Source organism: Astatotilapia calliptera, chromosome 16, assembly GCF_964374335.1.
Source record: "Astatotilapia calliptera chromosome 16, fAstCal68.1, whole genome shotgun sequence".
NCBI classification, from domain to species: domain Eukaryota; kingdom Metazoa; phylum Chordata; class Actinopteri; order Cichliformes; family Cichlidae; genus Astatotilapia; species Astatotilapia calliptera.
The window spans coordinates 24,534,403-24,551,468 of NC_137437.1; the positions used below are offsets into that span (position 1 = coordinate 24,534,403).

At 40.4% G+C, this 17,066-nt stretch overlaps 1 protein-coding gene across 1 annotated transcript in view; it reads left to right on the forward strand.

The window, feature by feature from the left end:
- The window catches only part of erbb4b (erb-b2 receptor tyrosine kinase 4b), a 328,400-nt gene that overhangs the window by 192,272 nt on the left and 119,062 nt on the right, over positions 1–17,066 (forward strand). Inside the window, exon 3 of the mRNA XM_026144460.2 lies at positions 487–673. Coding sequence (XP_026000245.1) covers positions 487–673 — 187 coding nt within the window. The remainder of the gene's footprint in view (positions 1–486; positions 674–17,066) is intronic.

The following is a 17,066-nucleotide window of genomic DNA, read 5'->3' on the forward strand; positions in this document are numbered from 1 at the left end:
TGGAACATGTTTCAGTAAACATGTAAAAAAAACTAAACTTGTGTCATTGTCCAAATATATATAATAATAACGAATATACTGAACTGCAAAATAGGCAATGTTAACATCAATTATATTTCTGTCAAATTATAATTTGTTACAGACACTAAACATGAGGTTTTTGAACTAATAACAGTTTCTGGAAGACGCTAAAATGGATGTTCTTGCAGAAATTCAGTGTTATCTTTTTTCTTGATCAATTAGATATTATGTGATGAATTTTAGCCTGAGAACATGCAGCCACTATAAACACAGAACTGTGATAACCTTGTGCCTTTTGCCTTTACACTAACTTGTTTACTGAATTAATTTTACATTCGCCATGAGAAGCACAAGTTGTTTTTCTTCTTCTTTTTCCCTAGAAATGTGTTGTTAGTGTTTTCATCTATGCAACATGTACACACTTAAATTGCACACTAACACTTATTTCCATACCTCTATCCACAGTCTATCAGGGAAGTGACAGGCTATGTGTTGGTGGCTCTGAACCAGTTTGACTACCTGCCATTAGAGAACTTGAGAATCATCCGAGGAACCAAGCTATACGAGGACCGCTACTCCCTTGCAATCTTCCTCAATTACAGACGTGATGGAAACTTTGGCCTGCGCCAGTTGGGTCTAAAAAATCTCACAGGCAAGTTGAATTATTTTTTGGTTACTTACATTTTTTTATGTTAATGGACACGTAATGAGTAAAAAAAAACAAAACAATCCAGCTTCAAAACACCTGTAATATCAATTTTTACAATTCAGAGTTGAGTTAGAAGGATCACATTAAAATCAGCTGTGTGTATTAAGAAAAATTATAACAAAAGGTGATGAACATAGAGGAATATTTTCATTTTATGTTGTTTTTAGGCCTCCGTGCAAGCAATAGTTAGGGCAAGAGGCCCATTCCATGAAAAAAAAAAACAGTGAGTGTCTCCAAAATGATCCCCTCAGAATCACAATGCCTTTAGTACAAGAACATGCAAAGCACATGAAAGTTTATAATTATTGCAAGTCTCACAGTCTAAAGCCAAATTCCCATTTATGCTCAGCATGACTTTGCTATTGCTACCAAATTTGAGCATTTATATCATGGATACACTTGAGCTTCAAAAACAAAACTCCATCATTAATATCTTAGTCATGGAGTATCAAACACTAGAAGTCTAGATGTTTTCTGATAATTCACAAACTTCAAAAGTACTTTTTGGGTAAACTTTAAAGGGTTGTATCACCATGTGGTATATTTAGCTGATCAAAACAAGTTATAGAATATGAAAGGTTTCTTTTTTTACCTATATTTTGATATCAGGCTCATCTTCTAGTTGTCCTTCCTTAAAATATTCCTTAAAATATATATTTTTTTCTGCTTCTGGAACTTAAGAAATTAAAAAATCACAATTTTAAAAATGTCAAATTTTAAACTATCACCATGTAATTTAAAGGTCTGTGACTCTGAAAATATTCAGTATTTAACTATGACTCATGGAAGTCGTGACTGGAGTTTTGTCAAACAAGATTAAAAAACTCAAACATAACCATGGATGTAAACTGCAGCTTGACTCTTTTGGCAAAGACACAGAGCATACTGTATGTATACTTGCACTTATAATTCACATTGCACAGTCAAACAATTAAAGTGTGCTGGAAGTGGGTTACTCTTTACTTTTTTTCTTTATAGTGACGGGTGCTGTTATCACAGTTCACCTTTTTATATGAAGGGATGTTATACCATCTGACAAAGTTGAGAAAATACATCTAATTTATTATTTCCAGCTATTGCTCAGACAAAACGTATTCTTGTATGAGTTACCACCTGAAATCTATTTGAGAATATTGTGTCCCAGTGATTGCTGATAAACTGTGTAGTAAGAAAGAAAGGATTGTGTGGGCGGCTCTGCCTTTTTATGAAAAATGATCCAGTGCTAGAAGGTTATCTTCTGCAGACTGACCCTGAGGTCAGCACAAAATGAACCTCTAGACTCGCAAAAAAGATGCACAGCTTTTCCACTACAGAGCAGCACACCTTTCTTGCAGTGTGTTCGAAATAAGATCAAAGCTGCCATTCACTCATCTTGAAGCTAAATCCAACATCACAAATGATCAAAGCGGGCGAAGATATGGACAGAATCGATACATTGTGGTGGCTGAATAAGAGTAAATAAGGGTTTGCATGACCCTTGGCAGCTCTGATAATGTTCAAGATGGAGAAATAGATACATTAAGTGATCAATGCATCAGCACATCTCTATGCTTGTGTGTTGATCGCAATAAAAATGTCATCTGCCACACATGTTAGCTCTTGTTCTGCAGCAGCTTTGACATTAATAATGAATACCTGTATTGTTGCCTACATTTAAAAATTACAATAACAAAACATAAATAAATAAAAACAATAATAACTTTTCTTAATTGCTTACTCAAAGTGGGTCATGTTGGGGCGGTGTCTGTTGCAGGTGACATACTAGTACACGTCTTTGGAAAAACTAATTGAATATCAAGTGCAAAAACTGTCACTTTTCTAAAATGTTTGGTCTGCTGTCATGAAAAACAGTCTGACATCCACAGGAAAGCGTTAAGAATGATATATGAATGATTAGTACCACAAAAAATGCACGCATGTTACGACTGATAAGGAATGTTGTTTTAAAATTATTTCTTAATTAGAACGCTCTTAAATCAGATTTACAGCACACAGAATTTACTAGAATTTAACAACTAGCTATCTAAACAATACAGACACAATATAAATAATTCCAAGGGAAACACTGAGTCATAAGAAGAAGACAGTGACATTGGCTTGTTCAAAAAATGTAAAAAGAAAAGAACAAAATGACCTAGTGAAATTTTTGAATTTATGAAGATGTGTGAGGATGGTACTGAGACTGTGCCTTCCTTACTTCTTCCAAATTCACTTTCTAAATAATTCATTGTTGTCTTCAGCTGTTCTTTCCTGGTTGTTCCCCAGAGTTGCGAGAAACAACGCAGCCATCAGTCTGCATGTGCAGCTTCAGTATGTGCTGGGGTGTTAACGTTCTGCCTTCTATTCTTTCTCACACGTGGTGCCATACTTGGGGAATTACATTTGTCCAGCATAGCGTTTTGCTGTGCCCTTCCTTTTCCATTGTGGTGCCAAGTTGAAGTGAGTGCGGAGGGAGGCCAGGGCGGTTCTCTGTGAGAAGCTGCTGTTTGATGTGCCTTCCGTGGCCTCAAGCCATGAAGTAGAGGGGGAAGTTATGCACAACAACCAGGGTCAGAATCTGCTCTACTTCATAACTACGAGTGCTTGTGTTTCACCCTTGTGCTCGCTTTCGTGGTGACAAAAACATGTTGGTTGTTGTTTGTTCTTATTAAGATGCAATCATTTAACGATTAAAGGTTTGGTTTGTGTTGAAGTATATTATGTAGAGATCGGAAATGGCTCTCACGTGTGCTTCTAGAAGAACAATTAATATACCCCACATGGCCCTAATCATCACTTGGTCAGTGTGGGATTACATCAAGGGAGATAAGACACTGAGGTGACCTAAATCACAAATAGCTTGATAGTATTACTTTTAAAAGGACCTATCCTCTTGTGTCTTGAACTTTTCACACATACATGCATGTCAGCTTTGGGTAGATAGGGCCGTTCACGATCATATCTATAACTGTGGACCCTAGAAAACCTTTATACAAACTTGTCACTTCAGAACAAGAAACTTGTCTTGAAGGGTCTATCATATCACTGTTTTTTGTGCAGATGGACCTGACAGTTAAACAAGCTCTTGCTGTGGGGAGAGACAAGTCACTTGTGTCCCAGTTTGTTCTGTTGCAGTTGTCATCATTCTGCTGTGCGCAAGCGGAGAAAGGAAATAAGCTAAAACTATCAGGATAAACCCGCTCCTGTACTTCAAGCAGCAGAGATCAAACTCTTCCTTTCCTTCAGCTGCTGTAGCAAGTCCAAAGCAGTCTCATTCATTACGAGGCCTTTGATGTTGCTGTCATATTAGCCCATCGTTCTTCTTGCAGTAGCTCCCAGGGGAAGTGTAAAATGATCAATAAAATTCATAAGCAACATATATAAGAGGATAAAACATATTAAATACATAAGGGGCTAATCGAAAGAAGGCACAGTGAAAGACCCCTTCGGTGCTGAAACCCACACACAGTTCTACTTGGTTTGAAATTGCCTTGGGATGAAATCAATTTGTCGCTAGTATATTGTAGCATTGCACTTATTGATTTTTCTGGTGCACTCTCCGCGAGCTGTGAATGGACTCTCTGGATTTGAGGGGACTGGAGGATGGGGTGGAGGACATCTCTGGCTGAGCAGGGATAGGACTCCCTCTGATGCACCTTTCAATCAAGCTTAGCTAAGTTATCCTCATGAATATGAAATATAAGGCACAGTCAAGCTGGGGAAAGTTAAGGATAGTGTGTGTGCACGGGGGTGTATAGAATAAGAAATATAGGCACTAAGTGCAGAAAGTTTAGTTTTGTTGTTTGACATTTCTTCCTCTGGAACAAATAACTGTCCCGGCCGTTATAAGACTATTCATTTTTAGGCATTTTGGGTGTTCAAGTGAGCTCTCTGATAGCTACAAGGAAAAGCTTTAAATAAGTCATTCTTTTAATTCTCCCTATGTCCAAGCAAGAAAAAAGGTTAAATACAGCTGGCTTCTGACATTTTCAAAGTTCCCTATCCATATTTTGATGCATAATGACCCGCACTGTCCTCCTTCTTGTTACGGCAAACATTTTCACCACTTCTGTCTGGATTCACATGAACCCTGGGTAGCCTCTGTGCTTTCACATGGTAATTACAGCCTGCTTCCCTGGCAAAATAATAACAGCCTCAATAAGGAGCACAACACAGATGAGCTTTCTGATTTTGCCACCCCCTCCCCCCCTCCATTTTCCTCATTTCATTTCTTTCAGATTTGTTTTGTGTTGTTGATTCATTTTTCTAACCACCCTACGCCTGCACTGCGTCTGTCCAAAATGAAGCATCCAATCTGAGGCCCCATCTGCTGAGTGATCCTCTCTCATCGCATGCATGTACACAAGCCTGTGTTTTACGCCAAGGCGTTAACCACTCCTTCATGGCCCATCTGCTCTCTCTTTGTCTATCCCATTTTTTGTCTTTCTTCCATCTCTTTATCCCTGTCTTTGGCTCTCTGTTGGTCATCATATTTTAGTTGGCTGTCTTGATTTGTCACACTGATGCCTTTCACACAAACACATGCATGCTTGTACCAATCTGTACTGTATGCAAAAGTCTCTTGCGCACTTGAGTCTGACTCTGTTCTCCAAAGGCTACTGCAGTTGTTGAGTGTGGAAATCGACCACGAACATACAATATCATCTGCTCCGTGTGTCCTTCTTAGTGTTATGTGACAGTGATACACAGGGGAAGAAGGAAAAGGATGGAATGGGGCACGTTGACGGGAATGATTTGAGTTAATGTGTTTCCCCCAGACAAGGAACTGGTAAATGGGGGGCATAAAATTGGTGCCTTTTTCTGATCCCCAAGATTTTCGTTCGCCGTCTAACTACTAGTAGACGAAAGAGAAATTCTGCCACGGGAGCCAGAGAAGATTGGTCCAGTGCACATCACAAGAATTCAGCCAAGCCTCTTGCCTGGGAGCCCACATACCTCAGGTCTCTTTCAATTGTGTGTCTAATTGATTACTTCCCATGCAATTACTCCTGTGTCACACTCAATATTTCACCACTGCAGGAAGGGGGCAAGATGGGGCGTCTTTTTGAAGGACGACATTCATATTGTCACATTTGTGAGCCTCTAATGTGGATTGTGGGGAAGCACATGTTAAACTTAAGCCCGAAACAAGCCATGAGTAGTAACTGATATCAAGTGATTGCAGTGTAATGTGGCTTAGAGAGAGAGAGAAATTACCAAAGCAATTTGTTTTTATGCCACAGGTCAGCAAAGCTGAATTCCTCAAAAAGTTTCTTTTTGTGTTTCTTTTTTTTAATGTCTTCATTTAATATAAAGGGTTTTTCACATTTTTAATAAAAAAAAAAACGTAAAATATTTTTGTCATTTTTAATTTCTCATTTTTTACAGTTTGGAGTCCTTTAATTAAATGACTTCATATTATTCTTACTTTCCCTTAAATTAACTTATTTTAGCTTTAACATTTTACCCGATTATATTTTTTCCAGGGCCATCTGGATCTGTCACTCACAGCTTGGTCTAAAGGGTGCATGGATATTTCTCTTTTTTATGCTTTTGTTATTTGTTCTGTTCTTCAGTCTTTAATAATGCGATGCCTGAGATTTCATAAGCAGAAAATAAATGTGCTTTATGAAATATTAATGGACAACAATAGCAAAACCTGCCATGAGAAAGGAAAGATAATAATACAAAATGGAGCATCTCCAATTAAAAATGTGTACGTCTCTCTCTCTGTGTGCTGCATTTGGCAAAGAACTGAAATGATGGACTGTGTTGTCTAAAAGTTTTAACAGAGTTCATGCTCCCTTAAATATGTTTAGACTGCAAAGTTTAACTCAAACAGCGGTGACCATTATTATCCCACCTTAGGTTTATTGCATTTTACTTCCCCTTAATCTTTAAAGCCTTAAACTATTCTCTTACCTGCCTGCAAGGAATATAGAAATGTACAAATATTTTGTATAAAAAGCTTTTACAAATCATGAATACAATGAAGAGGAAAATGAAAGTAATAATAACATAATATAGTCAGTAATGTGCAAAAGTCGTTCATATATATATATATATATATATATATATATATATATATATATATATATATATAAACACCCAGCACGCCCCTGCGGGCGGTTTATCCTTCAAGCTCGGGTCCTCTACCAGAGGCCTGGGAGCTTGAGGGTCCTGCGCAGTATCTTAGCTGTTCCCAGGACTGCGCTCTTCTGGACAGAGATTTCCGATGTTGTTCCCGGGATCTGCTGGAGCCACTCGCCTAGCTTGGGAGTCACCGCACCTAGTGCTCCGATTACCACGGGGACCACCGTTACCTTCACCCTCCACATCCTCTTGAGCTCTTCTCTGAGCCCTTGGTATTTCTCCAGCTTCTCGTGTTCCTTCTTCCTGATATTGCTGTCATTCGGAACCGCTACATCGATCACTGGATAGCGTAGTGGTTAAACTACACGCCTTTGGAACAGAGGATCGCAAGTTCGATTCCTGCCTGGGGCGTCTGTATCCAGTAAGGGTCCTAAGGCTAGACCCCCTATGCTAAGCAAGCCTACCGCAGACATGAGCGAGACAGATAAATATGAAGGCATGCCGGCTCGGACGTCGCCCAGATCAACAAGGTCCGCGTCAGGTGTTGAGGAACCAGGGCACCCTGACGAAAAGTGGGCTACTGGAACAAGAAGGCATCGGTGGGCAAGGGACGAAAACAGGGCGTTGTTGGAATGCTACTACGCAAGTAACCCCGGCGGAAGGGGCTACATGAATAGGATGAGGGACCTATGGATATATATATATATATATATATATATATTTCTCCAGCTTCTCGTGTTCCTTCTTCCTGATATTGCTGTCATTCGGAACCGCTACATCGATCACTATGGCCGTCTTCTTCTGTTTGTCTACCACCACTATGTCCGGTTGGTTAGCCACCACCATTTTGTCCGTCTGTATCTGGAAGTCCCACAGGATCTTAGCTCGGTCATTCTCCACCACCCTTGGGGGCATCTCCCATTTTGACCTCGGGACTTCCAGGTTATACTCGGCACAGATGTTCCTGTACACTATGCCGGCCACTTGGTTATGGCGTTCCATGTATGCCTTGCCTGCTAGCATCTTGCACCCTGCTGTTATGTGCTGGATTGTCTCTGGGGCATCTTTACACAGCCTGCACCTGGGGTCTTGCCTGGTGTGATAGACCCCAGCCTCTATGGATCACTCACCAGCAGTGTTGGTCAAGTTACTTGAAAAAAGTAATCAGTAACTAATTACTGATTACTTCCCCAAAAAAGTAATCCCGTTACTTTACTGATTACTTATTTTCAAAAGTAATTAATTACTTAGTTACTTAGTTACTTTTTAAAAACACGATTTACAACCTGAAGAGGTGATAAAGCGATAGATCTTTCAGCCCAATTCTACTTTTTCTACATAATCCATCATACAAAATGTAATCAAATGGAAAAGTCTCTTTTTAACTTGTTTTATCAGTTTTAATCTTTTAACTTTATGCATCAAGCAAAAATTTAATTATATGCAACATTCTCTGACTTGAATAAATTAGTTTAACATTTAAAGCTATTTTCTGCACATTCCAGCACATAAAATAAAATATTTTTTGTGTTTACACTCACTCTTTCAAATAGATGCAAGTAAAACACAGCAGAAAATAAATAAAGTCAAAGACTCAGCAGTGCTGTTGCTCTATTTTCACCTGTAAAGCAGGACTACGGTAGGCGGAGGTTTACCCTGGTGCAGGTGTGCCGCGGTCAGTTGAAGAATCCGCGAGTTTCTCTGTGAGTTTCCCATTACGTCATGGCGCACTCGGTGCTTGCTTGGAAGTTTAGGGGGTTTTTTTCGCTGTAAAAAGAAGTTTTCTTCCCACGCACAATGGACGCTAATATTTTTGTCACTTTTTATGGAATCAAACTCAAAGTAAGGTCAGTACTTCCACGCTTTAAACGCTGCACGCTCATACTCTCTCCCACAATCGATATGTGATCCATTGTTGATCTGCAGACAGCTGTTGTCACTAACGGCGCACTCGCTTACGTCACTGTCATGAGACATTCTCGCAAAAAATCACGGTTTTAGTAACGCAGTAACGCAGCGTTCCTACGGGAAAGTAACGGTAATCCAATTACCGTTTTTGCAATAGTAATCCCTTACTTTACTCGTTACTTGAAAAAAGTAATCAGATTACAGTAACGCGTTACTGCCCATCTCTGCTCACCAGTCCCCGGCCCCCTTCCTTCCGCTTATCGTACAGCCTCAGGGTGCTGGACTTGGGGTGAAACCCTCCATGCATGGTAAGGAGCTTTCTTGTCTTTATGTCAGTGGCTTCTATCTCCTCCTTTGGCCAGCCTATTACCCCAGCAGGGTACCTGATCACGGGCAGGGCGTACATGTTGATGGCCCAGATCTTGTTCTTACCATTCAGCTGACTCCTCAGGACTTGCCTGACCCTCTGCAGGTACTTGGTGGTTGCAGCTTTTCTAGCGGCCTCTTCATTGTTCCCATTCGCCTGCGGGATCCCCAGGTACTTGTAACTGTCCTCTATGTCTGCAATGTTGCCTTCTGGTAGTTCAATCCCCTCAGTTCTGACTACCTTCCCTCTCTTTGTTACCATCCGACTACACTTCTCCAGTCCGAACGACATTCCAATGTCATTGCTGTATAGCCTGGTAGTGTGGATCAGTGAATCGATGTCTCGTTCACTCTTGGCATAGAGCTTGATGTCATCGATCGTGGGGCGATCGTGGCTCAAGAGTTGGGAGTTCGCCTTGTAATCAGAAGGTTGCCGGTTCGAGCCCCAGCTTGGACAGTCTCGGTCGTTGTGTCCTTGGGCAAGACACTTCACCCACTGCCTACTGGTGGTGGTCAGAGGGCCCGGTGGCGCCAGTGTCCGGCAGCCTCACCTCTGTCAGTGCGCCCCAGGGTGGCTGTGGCTACAATGTAGCTTGCCATCACCAGTGTGTGAATGTGTGTGTGAATGGGTGGATGACTGGATATGTAAAGCGCTTTGGGGTCCTTAGGGACTAGTAAAGCGCTATATAAATACAGGCCATTTACCATTTACCATCCATGTACAGGAGGTGGCTGACAACTGCTCCGTTCCGTAGTCGGTATCCGTAGCCAGTCTTGTTAATGAGCTCACTGAGGGGGTTCAGGCCTATGCAGAACAGCAGTGGGGACAGAGCATCTCCTTGGTAGATCCCGCACTTGATGGTGACTTGTGCTTGGAGTTGGCCTCTAGTGTTGTACGCCACATCCCCATTGAGTTCCTGATGAAGGCTCTTAGGGTCCCATTGATCTTGTACAATTCTAGGCATTCCAGTATCCAGCTGTGGGGCATTGAGTCATAGGCCTTCTTGTAATCAATCCAGGCAGTGCACAGGTTGGTCAGTCTGGTCTTGCAGTCTCGGCTGACTGTTCTGTCTACCAGTAGCTGGTGTTATGCGCCTCTGGTATTCTTGCCAATTCCTTTCTGTGTCCCGCTCATGTATTGACCCATGTGGCTGTTCATCTTAGCCGATATGATGCCTGACAGGAGCTTCCATGTAGTACTGAGGCAGGTTATTGGTCGGTAGTTGGAGGGGACCGGTCCCTTCTTGGGGTTCTTGGGGATCAGGACCGTCCGACCTTCGGTTAGCCATTCCGGGTGTCTCTCGTTAACTAGCAGCTGATTCATTTGTGCTGCCAGACGCTCGTGGAGTGCAGTCAGCTTCTTTAGCCAGTAGGCGTGAACCATGTCGGGCCCTGGTGCTGTCCAACTCTTCATACTGGAGACCCTTTCTTGTATATCTGCCACTGTGATGGTTACTGGACCCTGTTCAGGGAGGTCGCTGTGGTCTGCCCGCAGATCCACTAGCCACTGAGCATTGCCGTTATGGGTTGCATCCTTCTTCCATATGCTCTTCCAGTATTGCAGCCTTGGTGGTGCTGTTCTCTTATTATTATTGTTCCCTTGCCACTGAGAGTACACTTTTGCTGGTTCTGTGGAGAACAGCTGGTTTATTCTCCTGCCTTCTATCTCTCTGGTGTACCTCCTCAAGCGGCTGGCCAAGGCTGTGAGTCTTTGCTTGGCAGTTTCCAAGGCCTCAAGTATGGACAGCTTGCTGTATTTCTTATGCACCTTCTTTGTCGCACCTTTCTGCAACTCCGTTAGTTGGCTAACCTCCCTCCGTGCTACTTTGATCTTGCCCTCTAGCCTCCTTCTCCATGGAGGGTACTGCCCCTTGTGGCTGTTCAACTTGTAGCCAAGCATCTCACTGATCACTGCTGCCGTATTGTAGATCAGCTTGTTACTGTCGGTATATATATACACACACATATATATATATATATATATATATATATATATATATATATATATATATATATATATATATATATATATATATATATATATATATACACATATACACACATATACACACATATACACACATATATGGGTGGCTGTAGCTCAGGTGGCAGAGCAGGTCAGCCACTAATCAGAAGGTTGGTGGTTCGATCCCAGGCTGCCTCCTCGCTGCATGCCAAATATCCTTGGGCAAGATACTAACCCCGTGTTTGCCTACTGGTGGTGGTCAGAGGGCCCGGTGGCGCCAGTGTCCGGCAGCCTCGCCTCTGTCAGTGCGCCCCAGGGCAGGTGTGGCTACAATGTAGCTTGCCATCGCCAGTGTGTGAATGTGTGTGTGAATGGGTGAATGACTGAATGTAGTGTAAAGCGCTTTGGGGTCCTTAGGGACTAGAAAAGCGCTATACAAATGCAGGCCATTTATAGTCTGATTTGTCATAACTTCTCCTGCTGCTTTTACACACACACTCACATAAGCTCAGCGATTCTCTGTGCGATCAACCTCTCACATGTTTAAGCTTGCTGCAGGAGATTTCACTTGTCATGTTTGCATAGTAAGCTAACGATTAATAAGACGATGTCAGAGGAATTGGTGCACAAATTATCATCACTCACCAATCAGTACTGTCGCTCTCTATACACAGTTCGCACAATTGCAAAGTGAAAGCAAAAAAACAAGCGCAAATTCAAACGCGACTTCAATATGTCACATATTGACAGTGGCTCACCGATGCCAATGACATAATTACCCAGCTACATTTCTGAAAGAATGCAAAAGCATTGACATATATTTTTCCTACAATAGCCCGACGGGCAGGGAAGAGATAGATTTTGGTAGCCCGACTGAAAAAATCGCTAGCTCCGGGACGTCGGGCTAGCGATATTGCAAGCCCTGTATCTGATTGAGGAATCACTCATCTTTGGAAAAGAGAGTTTATTACAGAGAAATGGCTCTTTCCAAAATAAAAGCTATACTATCCGCTTCTTCTGGGCTATATTCTCAGCAGCATAAGGAGAATCATGTGCTAACAGCTGTCTAAATGACTCGGCTAAAGTTAGTAGCATGCTTGTTGTTTTTGTCTTTGCACTAGGATGATGTCGGCGTAAATGTGCAGTCATATTTGTTGTGTTCCCACTAGTGCTTTCAGGTTAATCTCGTTGAAATGACCTTAACGCCACAACACGGCAAATCTCCGTTAACGAGCTACCGCCGATCGCTCCGTGCATGGGGCTAGACGGCCAACACGTTAACGAGCTAACTGCGCTAACACACTAGTTCACACCAATGTAATTGAGCATTGCATGGCACATCCAACATACTGTTTTACTTTAGTCCATGACTCGCTTACCTTCAGGGTCATACGTCACATGAAAACCAAAATAATTCCAAACGCCAGATCTGAATGAGAGTGGGGGAGGTCCATGTTGCTGAGAGCTTAACTTCTGTCTCGCTAGCTTGCCCTGTGCTCTTCCTCCTGACTATGCTGTCTGTGTGGAGCGCTCAGTGGATCTGCGCTCGACAGTGCAGCCTAGGCGGAGTAGTCGAACACAGATTCACTGAGCGCTCCACACAGACAGCATCGTCAGAAGGAAAATTGATAAAAGAAATTACAAATGTTGTATTGTTCGATACATATGCGTACCGAACCGAAAGCACTGTATCGAACGGTTCAATATCGATACGAATATCGTTGCACCCCTAATATATATATATATATATATATATATATATATATATATATATATATATATATATATATATTTATTTATTTATTTTTATTGCTGGGAAACTGGGAAATACTTCCAGTGATTTATTGAAACATATGCAAAGATATATGGAGATGCAAAATACAAGGCAAAACCAGCATTTGCATATTTCTAATAAACTTGAAGGTGAATATTTCACTAGTCAACCTCAAAAATTACTTCCTCTAAACCATCAACAGCTCTATTAGACCCCTAATGCTACAAAACTGTTTATTAATGCTTCAATCTTATGTATGATCGGTCTGTCTCTTTTTATGGGCTATACTCCAAAGGCCTCTAAGGTGGCAGTAATTAAACCAGTTCTTAAAAAGCCATCACTTGATCCAGCACTCATAGGTAATTATAGCCTGACGAAGTTCAAAATTTCATGATAGAGTAGTTGTAAAACAGCTAATTAATCATATTCAGATGAATGGTTTATCTGAAGAGTTTCTGTAAGGATTCAGAATTCATAACAATACAGAAACAGCACTAGTGAATGTAACGATGGGCTTTGACAGTGGACTCATCTCTAGACCTCAGTGCAACATTTAATACCACTAACCACAATACTTTAGTAAAGAGATTAAAACACGCGGGTATTAAAAGGTATTTGGCTGCAGTGGTTCGAATCATATCTGTCTAATAGACTTCAATCTGTTCATGTAAATGTAGAGTTCTGTTCACATGCCAAGGTTAATTATGGAGTTCCAAAGGATCTGTGCTGGGATACAGTCTTTTTGCATTTCACATGGTTCCCCTAGGCAGTATCATATCAAAGACTTATTATATATTTTCAATCCTGTGCAGATGATACCCAGCTTTATCAATCTATGGAGCCAAGTGACAAAGCTGATTAGTTAGGCTACAGGAATGTCTTAAAAACAAAAAGACCTGGATGACTTCTAATTTCCTACTTCTAAATCCAGAGAAAACAGAGTATTGTATTTGGCCCTAAAAATCTTAGAAACATGGTATCTAACCTTACGATATAAAGTGCTCTGAGGTGACCGTTGTTGTGATTTGGCACTAATGTTTGCTAATGTTTTTGTCACTTTTTATGGAATCAAACTCAAAGTAATGTCAGGACTTCCAAGCTTTGAACGCTGCATGGTCGTTCTCTCTCCTGCACTCCATATTATCCATTGTTGATCTACACATGTTTGTTGCTGCCATGAGCGTCACACGCTCAGACGTCATTGTAATGAGACACTCTCACAAACAAAATCACGGTTTAGTAACGCAGTAACGCAGCCTGCTTATGGGAAAGTAACAGTAATCTAATTACCTTCTGGCAATAGTAATCCCTTACTTTACTCGTTACTTGAAAAAAGTAATCGGATTACAGTAACATGTTACTGCCCATCTCTGTTAAGGACACACTGCAGACAATGTAGACATGTTGTAGCAAATATATTTCATACCTGTAAAACTATTATTTTTGTTATTTTCATAGATCCAACTACAGAAATGGAGAAAAAATTATTAGTGACAGATCGCTATATACGGAGTGTCTAAAGGTGTAAAACAAAGTTTTATTTTTTTAAAAGCAGAGGTAAAGCTCGACATAGTCCAGCACCAGGGAGCCAAGGCCGATGTCTCTTGTATCAAAAAGAGAATCAGCCCAGCTCTTATTTTGTTCTCCACTTTTCTTCTATCTCTTTAAATATGCTATTTAAAGTTGGTTCTTTGCTAATCTCTGTTCTGTTCACTAGTTCATGCCTTGATTTAGGGAATGTTTTTATGCATCAATGATTCATGGGTTAGTTTTAAGTGGCTAAACAACCAAAATCAAAACAAACAAACAAAACAAAACAAACAAGAAACAAGAAAAGCCTCTGAAAATGGAGACTGTAGAACTACTGCTCAAGACCACAAATTATACAAAAGTCTGGCTCCATGGAAGCAAGAGCTAAAGAAATGAGGAGCGGCTCAAGACATTAGTATAGTACTGCACATTTAGACAGCATCTGGCAAAGTGCAGGGCAGATTAGTGATTGCTTCTTCTGTATGCTATTAAAGCAGTCTGATATCAATTATCCTCCCTAAGTGAGATTGTTTTGGTCAGCAACTTCTTTTAAAGGGTTTTGATGCAGATACATAGAACTGACAATTTTGTCTGTTCTAACAGCAGTTTATGTCATTCTTTATTCGGTTGCTTGTTTTATTTCATGCAAGAATGCTAATGTGTGAATGCATCACACTAGTCCCTACACTCATATCTTGTGTCTCTTTCCAATAAACAATTTACATTTCCTATGATTACACTGCAGACCAGTCTGTCCTCACTGAATAGAATATATTCCAAGACATGACCTTACTTCAGCTTCCCCTTTAGCAGATAATACTGCAATATTATCTGGTAATATCACAATATTCTCATACCTACATACCACTCATTACCAGTTTGCCTTCCTAAAGGAGCCTCTACGGCCTCCTCTAAGTGAGAGTTGACTTTCACCTCATTAAAAGTTAAAGTAGGCGTGGAAAGAATTTTAATGCCAATTAATAATCAAAACACAGTCTTCTTCCCTTTTTCTCAAACATTTCCATCCCCCCAGGCAGTGGCTTAGATCAGACATAGATCCGCCACGATGTAGATGTAAAATTGGGCAAGAGACCAACAGGACATTGTTCCCTTACTTCATAACCACGTTTGAATTGTTCCCTCTTGTTCCAACAGGAAACACAGAAAAGCCCAAGCATGTATGTCTCCTTGAGTATGTGTGTTGGGATTTCATTTGCTCTGTAGATTATGTAAATTACCATGTGTGCCAGTGCGACTTGGACTTTGCGGTACTTACACCGCAAAGTCCATACAATAGTATACCTCCAAAGGACAAATAAGTAAATTATTTCACTAGAGAAGCATATTAAAATACATACTGTTGATTAAACGGGTCTCTTTTTTCTTTAAAAAACAAAACAAAACACAAAAGCTATGTATGTTTTGGTCAATGAAAATATTACAAATCATATAAATTCTGTAAGTATTTTGTATTAATTATGCCTGTCCTGATTAGGTGAGCACTGCTTTGAGTGTACAAAAGAGATAAAGTAAATATATGTGTGGATACATATAAATCAGTCAAGAGCTTCATACTTTTAAAGATTTAAAAGTTCCAGTTTATACTGTATCGACTTCATTGTCTTTCTTTCTATGTTTCTGAAAATTCAAAACAATCACATGGTGCTCATCATGCTCAGTTTCTGTCACTGACTGGCTGTCATTATGGCTTTACCATGTCAGTTCACGGCTGTGCAAACTTGACACACAGTTTTTACTTTGACCAGACAGAGTTTCTGACAGGCCTTTGATGTCAGAGGCGCTCAGTGCTCATCTCAGAGGAGGAACAAAATGAGTAAGAAAGCAAATAAAATAGGAGCTGACTGGCAGCTCCGTGGGTCTCCGAAGTAACTAAGGAAAATGTCACTTTTTATCAACTTAGTTACAAGGTCTAAATGGACACCTGTGGACTGATGATGAAATGTTTTTACTCTTAAAGACACGAGATGGTTGATATTCATAGAAAGCAATCCTAAAATCACACAGAAAATACTGTTTCTTGTTAACTTTTTTAAATTGTTTATTTTGTAACCGTTGACAGTGTAAACAGTTTTTTTTTCATTAAATTTTATGTTGACATGTTAAAAAAGAAATCAAAAACCTATATTGGACTTTAAGCGTTTGATAGTGTATAAACCTCGAGTCTTTCAGAATATCCTACATCCTGGTAACATATAAAGTACATATTTAAACAGCTGGATAAAAGGTGTTACATTTGTATTAAAAATTCTTAATGTGAATTTAAAAGACACTGCTGTCAAACCTAAATTTAATATCTTTCACTAGTGCCAGCACACACATAAACACACATATTACCCTCGGACCCGACAAGTTCGCCCCTTTCTCCCCCGGCCGTTTAATAATTAATATGCTTATTTTTGCCTCTAAGGCCAAAGCCTTGGGTAAGTGGAACAGCTATTGATGGGGGCAGTGGTGGGTAATGGGACATGAAAAAGACTTTTTTGTCCATCTCACTTTTCCACACAGATATGATGGGTGTTAATACATGCATCACCAGCCATGGCTTCACTAAATATTTAAATTTTAATTGTTTCTGTCTGTGGTACATGCTTTTTTTTCACCAGTGGTATTCTTTGTTAAAGCTCTGGATCAGTCTTCGCAATCTTCCAGGTTGTCCTATTCATATTAAGTGGGACCTATTCTATTTTCCAATACAAAGA